The sequence below is a fragment of the Cladophialophora immunda genome, assembly GCF_000835495.1.
Source record: "Cladophialophora immunda strain CBS 83496 unplaced genomic scaffold supercont1.36, whole genome shotgun sequence".
Taxonomy (NCBI): domain Eukaryota; kingdom Fungi; phylum Ascomycota; class Eurotiomycetes; order Chaetothyriales; family Herpotrichiellaceae; genus Cladophialophora; species Cladophialophora immunda.
In genome coordinates, this window is record NW_015622576.1 from 141 (window position 1) to 10,528 (window position 10,388).

General features: G+C 51.7%; 3 protein-coding genes across 3 annotated transcripts; all 3 read right to left on the reverse strand.

Annotated features, from left to right (window-relative positions):
- Positions 1–813: 813 nt before the first annotated feature.
- PV07_12635 (uncharacterized protein) lies at positions 814–2,864 on the reverse strand (the record flags this gene model as incomplete). Its single annotated transcript, XM_016400177.1, has 4 exons — positions 814–1,788; positions 1,880–2,002; positions 2,110–2,325; positions 2,526–2,864. The coding sequence occupies 4 exons, from the start codon at positions 2,862–2,864 to the stop codon at positions 814–816; spliced, it is 1,653 nt and encodes a 550-aa protein (XP_016242175.1).
- An 818-nt stretch (positions 2,865–3,682) lies between these two features.
- On the reverse strand, positions 3,683–4,090 carry PV07_12636 (uncharacterized protein; the record flags this gene model as incomplete). Its single annotated transcript, XM_016400178.1, has 1 exon — positions 3,683–4,090. One exon carries the CDS (start codon positions 4,088–4,090, stop codon positions 3,683–3,685), a length of 408 nt encoding a protein of 135 aa, XP_016242176.1.
- An 834-nt stretch (positions 4,091–4,924) lies between these two features.
- On the reverse strand, positions 4,925–6,277 carry PV07_12637 (uncharacterized protein; the record flags this gene model as incomplete). Its single annotated transcript, XM_016400179.1, has 2 exons — positions 4,925–5,672; positions 5,766–6,277. 2 exons carry the CDS (start codon positions 6,275–6,277, stop codon positions 4,925–4,927), a joined length of 1,260 nt encoding a protein of 419 aa, XP_016242177.1.
- Positions 6,278–10,388: the final 4,111 nt, after the last annotated feature.

Consider the following 10,388-nt stretch of genomic DNA (forward strand, 5'->3'; position numbering starts at 1 on the left):
CCTCGTACGCTGGAAAATTACATCTCGTAGCGGATCCTTCCAGATGCTGTAGATACAACCAAGCCATAGTGGCTCTCTTTGGCCTAATTAGCATATCCTCTCCTCCTTCCACGGTGGAAAGGGGGTGTTGCCTGCGTGAGCGGTAAGTGCAGCTGCCACCTTTCTCTCAGTGGGGCTGTACAACACCTGAAAGGATGAGATCTCTAGATAGAAGTTGAGATCATCCTCCTCACCACCGGCTGAGGTGAAGCCCCTCCTATATCGACTGCTCAGTAATGGCAATTAAGTACCAAGGCACTCCAGGACCAGATCAATTATATTACTGTGTTGAAAAGGTTACGTAGACAACCTACTAGAGATGTGATCCACCTACCGAGCACAGAGCACTCCGGACTGGTGTCGAAGTCGACAAAGCTAATGTTCCCCATCGCCTTTCTTGAATACAGGATAAATCACGCCCCGACCACAGAACGGAGATCAGCATTCACGATAGATATTCTCGTCACAGACCACTTTACAGGAATAACAAGGCACTGATAGGCAGGACTATCCGTGCAGTTTCGTGGGCATCCCTAGCTCAACCAGGAGCTCCCAACCAGTATTATATTATTATCCAGTCAACTGAATGCCCCCTTCCCCCTAGTTCTTCCCCCGGCCTCGGTGGCAGGCTAGATCTGGGTCAAATGCAGAAAGAGCCGCTCAACTCGGTCGTAGAGGGCACGGAGACGTGGGTCTTTTCCCCATGTCGCGCTCGGTTCTTCCAATTTGGCTCGTGTGAGTGCCGAAGAGAAAACCAAGATTGGTAGATTCCTCTTAATCTCTCTCCGACATATTGAGGAGGCGCGGTGCAGTCCTTCTCCGCAGTCGCTTCCCGTATCTGATAATCGGCAGGAAACTAGAGCCTTGACACATCGCCACCACGGCTGCGGAGATAAAGGCATTTCGTAACCCGAGGTGGGTCACCCATGGCGTCAGTCCGTAGCTGACCGCGAAAAACATGGTGTTACGGATGAGGATGACGGCGACCACCGCTTCGTGACCGGAGTACGAGCTGATACAGTAATTGATGCTTTCCTGCACCGCTATGGCGCTCCCTCCGGTGATCAGGAACATCGCCAAAATCATGGCGAACCAATGGATCCGATAGGACGCCCCCACCCCCCAAAGGACGAAGCCGGCCGGTAAAATGAAAATCTGGGGGAGTAGGAGCCAAAGTCGATGCTCGCTTTCCAAAACCCCCCCATTTTTCCGTGCCAGCTTGATCATAAGTCGGTTCCCATAGAGTCCGGTATACACGGCGGCAATCAGAACGCCGAGGAGGACCGCGAGGTAGGATACTCCGACCGTCCTCGTGCGGAATTTGTAGATCTTGGTCAGCACCAAGGAGGATGTCGCGTTGAGAAGGTTATACCAGGTGAGGCTGGCACCATAGGAGAATCCGCAAAATGCAATCACCGGAAAGGTGGTATAGACGAAGGGCCTTTTCACCATGCTCCCCAGCTGGTTCGGCTTCGGGAGATCTGCTTCCTGCCAGAGGCGGCATTTGTCGAACCACGTCTTCTTGGTTCGCGGTAAGCTACCGGCGTGGCCAAATGCAGCCGTGGAATCACTGGCACTGACTGGAGTCCAGGGAGAGTCCGGTCCTTCAGACTTCCCGTCCCCCATCGGGCTCCCTAGAGGGGAATTGATCTCTCGGACTGGATCCATGCGAGACCGAGAATAATTGGTCTCTTCCATCAAGAGGGCAAGGAGGACGAAAACGACGGCGCACAAGATGGCGCACCAGTACTACGACCGGGCCCGCCCGTCTGTCAGATAGTGGAACTCGAGCCAGGGAGTCGAATTGAGGGGGTCGAATGAGACGGATCATCGAGCTTACCAGAACCCATTGCCAACCCTGTCCGTCCGCGATGAAACCACCGACGATGGGGGCGCCGGTGCTACTTCCAGACAGAACCAAAGCGTAAAGAGTGGTGTAGAAGCCTCGCTCGTGGACGAAATACTGCGGCACAAAGGTCAATCATCTGTTCTGACCTTCTTTCCAGGCCGGGGTGGAAGGCTTGGAGTTCGGGAAGACTTCCTCCTCCTTGAAGAAATTGGCGGACATACTAGGTCTGTCACGCTGATGGCACATAGGCTCTCAATCGGGGCGCCGAAGAAGCCTTGCAGCACTTTGCTCGCTATCCACGTCGGCTGAGAATAGGTATAGGGTGCCCATATCATGGCCGCCATGGTTCCGATGGTGCTCAACAGGTAGACCGGACGTTTGCCGTACTGCAGAGCCAGAGGCTGCCAAAAGAGACACCCCCAACCGAAAGAGAGGAACTGTAAATCTCGGGTCAGGCCGGAACAGATCTGATTCGTGGAGGAAGTGAGAGACTCGTGTACTCAAGGGAGATCGAAGTTGTCACCGAACCAGGGTTGAATGAGGAGAAGGGGGTTAGAAGGAGGCAGGGGTGGGAAATGTTGTGATGTTTCAATCCCCAGAAGGAATGATGTGAGCGAAAACAGAACGAGACCCTCACCATATAACCGGTGCCTTGGTTTAACGTGGACAAATTCAAGCCGGTGTGCGCCGAGATATTCTCGAAAACTGAATAGATTGCCGCAGAGGATATTCCGACCGCGATTGTGTAGGCAAGTATACATGCCATCGCTAGGGTTTTGCGTTTCTTGGTCCATTTTAATGGATCATCGGGGTCGTGCTTGGAAGGAGTCAGCTGTGGTGAGGGAGAGGCAATCGGACAAGCAAAGCGACCGGGCACGAGCGATGGTCTTACTGAAGGCTGCGGAACCAGATTGATCACCTCTTGCACATCGATGAGGCGGACCGTACCTGGAATATTTTCTGTCAAAGCGTCCATGATACTGTAGCTGAAAGACAGGAATGAAGGACAAGATAGAATAGTGACATGGCCGGCCAAATACACTTTATAACTCCAGCTCCGCCGCTACTTCTCCTTGATTTTCGTCCTCCGCATTGCTTTTCCTGATACGGACGTCAAGGCGGACTCGGTGCTAATATTGCGCGACTTCTATCTATTACGTATCTTCATCAGTGGAGCTTCCGCCGTAGAGTTCCTTCGACGCGGCCACTCATCATGTATCTCTGTTCGTCATCCAGTATTTCTCCCCTGCTTTTCCCCGGCCGGGCCTTACTCAGGATGGTGAGCGGGCAATACAGCCATGATGGGCGAGTTAAACTTTACCTAGGTTTAATGCCAGGAATGGAAATATGGACAGCTATCGGGAAGCTTACAGAGAAGGAGGCTGGCATCTTCCTCCGTTCACTCGTCAGCTCAACCTTCGCACACGGCCCCGTTTTCGAGACATCGCGCCGAGACGCGGGCGACAGGCTTTATTGTGCTAGACGGCCGACGAGTGTCGAACGAGCAAGGCCTTGAGGAGTGCCATGACGGAAATAGCCTTCTGCCCATGTGGTCCTGTAGAATACCGACGTCTGTGTCCGCCGACCGGTGTGACGATAGAAGCAAAAACAATGAGAAGAAAACACGGAGCTATATTGATCTAAAATCTCACTCCTATGTTGCCCTTGCCCCCTCATCCTCGTCACCCTCACTTCGTCAAAGTCGTCAACTGAGATTGGCGATCGAGGAAGTTTTCGCCTCTAGAAACTAATCGAAACCGTCAATTGAGACGGGGGCCCCTTGAACGGCTCACGCTAAACTAATTTATCAGGCCAGGGATTATTGGCGCAAACTACGTCCGTGATTGTTGCTGGAGGCGTGATCTGCCAACCCGCCCCGACGATTTCTCCCAGGTAGTTTTTCGGGTCTGTATAAACGGTACAGATGAAATGCATCGCGGGCAGTGAAACGTCGATGATCGCCGTCACTTCGATGTTCTTGCAGTCCTGCCTGTCGCATTGCAGTTCGGTAATGGGATATGTGTTATTGTCCAGAGGAACAGTAACGGTCAAATCGGAAGTCGTCGTCTGGAACGTGAGCTGCATTTCCGATGGTTCGCCGCGGTGTTTGAGGGCCGGCGTGGCAAAGCTGGCGGAGACACCGCAGAGTATCGCCACTGCCAAGCGCAAGGGCATGGACAACGTGCGAGGCAGGTCAACCATATTGCGCGGTAAATAGTTGCTGAGATTGACCAATATAACTGAGGTGGGTGCTGATCGTTCACCGTCGAGATAAATCGTGTACAGTAGAGGGATTTGGACGTCGGTTGCTCTTAAGCTGAAAGATGTCGGCAATAAGCCAGAGAAGTTGTAACCTTTTCTATCTTCCGGTGACCTGATAGAATTTGCCTAGCGCACTGAAACCATAGCTGGTAGAGGGTGCGGCATTGTCATCTCTTTAGATTTTTTGGAAGTTTTGCTTCTCGACTCTGTTCGTTTTCTTCGTACTATATCCTACCTTCCATAACTGAACTTTCCGCCGTCCTTCATCTTTTCATCGACTTTGGTATTTTCGTACTTTCTCGTTCTTCTTTCCCTCCTGCTAGTATCCGCTTTATTTTGGCGAACAAGAAAGAGGGGGGTAAATGTCCAGTCTGAATGTCGTTTAGGAGATCCCTGACGAAGGAGGACATTGGGCACGAAATTGGTGACCTTGGGGACGACCAAACACTGTATTATTCAAGTCGTGAAGATCTTGCTAGATACTTCATGAAGGCGAGATGGAGCTGAATTACAGTAAATAATCCTATCAGACTTGACTTCTGGGTAATCACCCCCTCTCCCCCCGGCCCATTCTTCTCACCCCTCTATTCTTCCTTTTTTTTTTTTTTTTTTTTTGGACTGTTCTTTTGTCTTTTCGCTTTTTGTCTCTCTCTTCCTTTTCCTCCCTTTTACCCTCTCTTACAGACTTTCCCAATCTGGACGTCGACGGACGGGAGTGTCTTTGACAGACCGTCCGCCAACAATTACTCTAGCTATCTCACTAGAACAAGCCAGCTAACTTATTCCTGGACCCCTACTCGACACGGGTGACGAAGGTAACGAGGGTGACGAAACTTTCATCGTATCGTGCTGAATTTCTTCCAAAAATTCCAGCAGACGTGTTCCTCCAGCGCCCTCTACTCCGCCGCCGTCACTTCGCAGCCTCGCCAGTCCGAAAGATCGACCAGGGAAAGATGCCGGTTCAACAGCGTACCGCTTAGCGAAGCTCTTGTGAGTCGCGCGGAAATCGCGCAGGATACGACGACATCGATGATAGCCATCTGCGAGATCTGGCTGATGGTCGATAAAGCTGCTGAGAGTTCCGCCAAAATCGGTCTCCAAGTGGCCCAAGAACTCCCGGTGGGAGGATGGCATATGCGTGCGGATGTTCCGGAGGTAAGCTGCTACAAACTCACCGTGGGAGATGCCCAAGATGATATCGAAGGCCTGGAAGAGGGACGACTGAGCGGCCGAGATCCCGACGTACGTCCGATACGTGGACGGCTCATCAACCCCGTCGTAGTGGACCCCTCGGTTGTTGACGAGGCTCCATCCCCCAAAGTACGGTCGTATCTTCTGGTAGAAAGTCGCGTTGTTCATTCGAGCAACTTCTTTAAGTATGACGAGCATTTTACCCAGAGAATTCTGGGCTTCGAGGAAACATTCTTGGATGTGAACTCGGCGCGGACTGTCCTCGCGGATCTCGAACAAGACCTGGAGGAGACTCGATAGTGCCTTCCCTCCGGCTGCTTCCACGCACACACTAAACATCTTGGCGTTAGTCGCGGACTATTCTGAGCAGACCCAGGAAGTGTAGTCGCCGAAGATGCAGAATCAAAAGAGTGGTGCACCCCACCTCACATTGTAAAACCAATTCTCATCCGTGGTGTCCGTGAATGTGAGGTCGATGGATACGTTGTCCAACGTCCAACCTTTCGCCTCGTCCTTCCGCCGTGAATTCCACAAGACCGTAGAGGCGTACGTTCCCAACGGTGCCGTACCCAATTCTGCACTCAGGCGGTCTAAGAGGACGGATATCGACTCTGGGAGCCGGTCTATCACCGGCAGCACACCGTTGCCCCAGATGTATCCGTGGGCGACGAAGGTCAGAATGACCAACATTCGCCGTTTCTCGGCCAGTGACAATCTTGAGCAGTCACCCGGTCGGTACAGGGGGAGCTCGCGGACCTTGTCTCGCAGCTCCCCTGAGGAGATCGCCTCTGGCAACGGAGGATGCGAAAGGAGGCCCTCTATCGGTGCAAATGGAGGAGGGAGAGATGTCGCCGTCGCAACCTCAGGCACGAAGGCCGTCTCGAGGGAGATGTCATACCTGCTTAGTGCACCTAGGTCTATGATGTTAGCCGTCATTGTCGCCTGACCTGCAATCTATGAGGGAAGGTAGCACTCCGAATTTCGGGGCTGTATTGTCCGTGAAGTCCATAACCGATACGGTCCTGTCGAAGGTTTGTTATATACATTGACCGCGACGGAGAAACGCGCGACGGGGGGGATCGTCACCCAGCTCGCCGGGACAGTCTCACGTCGTGGAGAAGTCCAAACTCGGTAGTTGAATCCTGTGCTATAAGTCAAGTCTTCAGCGTTCTCGTTCACCAATCCACTCATACTGTACAACTGCCCCACGAATAGTCCAGAGATAGACCAACCACGCACGCCTGATGGATCCGCCGAAAGGCGCTCATTTCACCTCCCTGTGAAGGCGCTAGGTGTTTTATGATCCTACGACCACGGTCCTCACCGACGGCAGGAGGTGGGTGACGATCCGCAAGTATGTCGTTGGAATGGCCGAATCGCCACCTCAATGACCGGGCTCCTTGAGCCAGTCAGGATGATGGTGAGGGTTTGTCACACCCTAATGAGATGGATATACTCCGGACCTTGTGGTAGACCCCGGAATCGAGAATGTGACGGCATAGTATACCCAATATAGTTGTGTTGTTCATCGTACAACGATCAAGATAGCCACAGAAGTGCCTTAAGTTGCTTATCATTGCGGCCGAGCCTGTACGGATGGCGCTGCAGCGCTCGCTGTTATACATAATTGAGGGAGTTCGTGGATAACCTTCGCCTGAGGCGTCATAGAGAGGTACTGTATAGACAGTATCCAATCCGGAATGACATGGCTCGAGCCAGCTGCCAAGACGAAGTGTCTTTCCCGCCACCGAGAGCAGTCACGACGGATTACTGACCATTTATCAGAGGGCGCGCAGCGCGGCTGCCTTGACCCGGATTTTGTCACTGGATATTGGCTTCCTGGAAAAACGTCAGCGATTACCCCCTGTTGGTGGAGAAGCGAGACCTGTAGAGACGAAGAGCATCGACCGGTCTGTGTACGTTCTAGAGCGGGATGAGCGAATCTACATACGATCGGTACGCCTTGGTGTCACACCGATTGGCAGAAACATGCAGTCGGATTCTAAGTCACTATCGGCGAGGATTGAGCAGTGAAGGGAACGCAAGGAAATGGTGGGACGAAAAGAAACAGCGGAGTGACGAATCAACTTAGCCTTAAGCACAAAGCGATTCACCAATAATTACTAGTAGTTACAGACATGTTGCAACTTTCGTTTCCAACCACGCTTTCTCTTTATATAGTCTAGCGGGGTGATCTTAATGACGAATCATAACGATGTAGGGCTTGGCCAAAACATGTATCGCTCTGTAAGCTCTGTTCTAAAAGACTCAGAATGACTGTCAAGCTCGAAACACTGGCACCGCGACAACGGACACGGTCGTATCTATGGCAGAAAAGCTGCTTTGCCGTCCTAGAGCCTCGCTGACGTCATAACAGAAGCCGCCGAAGTTTTCTATCTACGATTCGCGCTCTTTCTTCCAGCGTGTATTATTGCCAGCCGCATACAGAAATGGAAGGACTCTGGAAGAGAAAGGGTGCTTAATCGTTCCTTGTTCAGCTTCAGCGTAGCTCGGGAAAGATGCAAGAGTCAACCTTGTCGAGGATCCGCGGCAAAAGGAATCCGGAAGTCTCAGCCACAAAAACTGGACAGATGGGTTTTGACGCTGGCGTCTCTGAGGCGAATCAGCACCTAATCTCAATATCGTGCAGGGGGTTACAAGTACTATGTACTCCGTAGAACTAAGATCAACTCGATCGGAATGCTATAACCACGTGAAATAGGTATTTGGGGTTGACTGATTGGGCCCGCATCCCCTGTATTCAGCGGGCTGGATCTGACGCCCTGGTTAGGGGAAGCTTCAGCCGCAGGCTGGCAGTGGCGCACACTGGTCAAGCTGCCGCAGATTTTGTTCACTCAAGATTTTTCCCGTGTTGATCATGTCTCCGGGTTGATTCTTCGTTAAGGATGATGTCTCAATATTTCAGCAGCTACTGCAGCATGAAAATACCGTGTCTCGGCCCTCAACGATCCTCCCAACCTCCCTGAGCTCTATTGATCTTAAGACGATGAACACATACCCGGAGGATAAATCGCAAATATCTCTTCGAGGATACGGTATTGGTAGAACCGTCGCGCCACGTGGAGCCCGTTCAGATCCGTCTGTTGTCGTTTCCTTTGGCGCATTCGACTGAAACATGGGTTAAAAAGAGTAGGATGGTCAAACATGGAACAAGACGATACCGACTCAAGTTGAACCATGAAAAAGGGCACATATATTCGCCGATGAAGTGATATCGCGTTGTGCAGTGTCGGTGAGACGAGCCGGAGAGAATCAAGCACCGACCCGAGGTGCAGGAAGCGTCCTGCGCCCGGCGTTGGATCTGTCTCTTTGAGGCAAGGCCAGAGCGTCGCCAATGGATAAATACACACCATGCACGTAGGAGAAGGGATGATGGTCGTGAAGAGAGGCGCTCCGATGGGTACGGTATGGTATACCCAGGGCTCGAAGATGTTGATACGCGGATAGGTAAGAAGACTTGGGTAAAACCCTTGCTTCACCCTGCTTTCATTCCAAATAGCCCTAGTGTCTTCCCAAGAAGGCTATGGGCCAATGATGAAAAAGCTGCAATCGACAAGGAACAAAGTGTCGATGCGTAATACCGATAGGCATTGTATTCCTGGCCCTTCTTCGTCGCCAAGAATCGTGAAACTTTGGCTTTGGCCAAGATCGGGGTTAGAGTTGTGCAATGCACACAGTTGTTGATCAATCACAGAAAGAATCCTCTCACCGGGAAAGTCAGCATGTGTAGGCCACTGGCCGACTTCGGCGATTACTTCTAGTACCTTGTCATTCGAAAGAAAGTCTACAGTATCAACGAAGCATAGTGAGCTGTTGAATCGATGGCCATCTTCAGACATATAGAAATCTACGGACGCGCAAGTTCGCAAGAAAGGTGGGAGAAGTAAGGGGTTGATCAAATCCAGACCCGGATTGAGCTTAGGCATTGTGAACGGGCGGCTTCTAATACGCCGAATACCACCTCTTGACTACGCCTAGTTTAATCAGGAGACGCAATTTGGTGACGCTAATTGGTGCAATGCACCACATCCACAATAAGCTTCGGAAGAGCTCGGCTTGGGCCCGTAGCGATTAGTGCAGAATCACGCGTCGGTTCATAAGTCATTCAGATTCGTTCACTCCCACCCACATACAGTATCCCACGACTTTTGGAACGTAGTCTCAGAAAAAACTCTCAGATGCTGAGCATCCATTGCCCCGGATAGGCTATCACCCTCCACGCCCTGCGGTCGCTCTACGAGGCCGCCAAAATCTCAATCCTCGCGACCGTGCTCTACGTCGATTTCAAGGCTAGCTCAATGCTCGTGTTGCGCCTGAGACAGTTGCCGTTTTACGTGCGCTTCAGGCGTTACCTGATTGCGCCTAGTGCCAGGAGATCTTGCGACATGGCAGGACTCAGGAGAGGTCTTCCTGGCACCTAGCAATCTGTATATAGACGCTCAGACCTGGCCTGAGAAGAGGCATAGGCAGACAGACCAATCCATGACCCATTCACGATCCTGCTAGTTCGACAGCTCGCTTTTTGGAATCCCAGATAACATTCGACGCTCAGTAATCAGCTCTCAAACCATTTCTGCGGCGGCTTTCCAAACGATGCAGTCACATCTGGCCAATAGATTTAAACAATGAACACCTCGGTGAAAAGGCAGGAACGGGCGATACAGATTGGATGCAGATCGAATTTATGCATCAAGGGATGAATATGCGTATTGTACCGATATGATCGAGGGGTACGGAGTAATTTACTCCGTATAGTAATTTCGATCGAGAGCCCGGTGGCCTAGGATCCAAGGTAAATAAATCACAGTGGGTCGGCACCATGAGGCCGGCGGAACCTGTTGACGACCCACCTGAGGACCTCTGGCAGTTACTGTCTCAGGGAACGCCAATCAAAACGGCCATCTAACAGAAGCCCTTTGAGAGGGCCTGGGCGCAATGCATGACGACTATGACTATCGATTGATAGTCATAGTCACCGAGCTCCGATAGTCATAGTCATGACTATTAGTCATGACTGTCAGTCGTC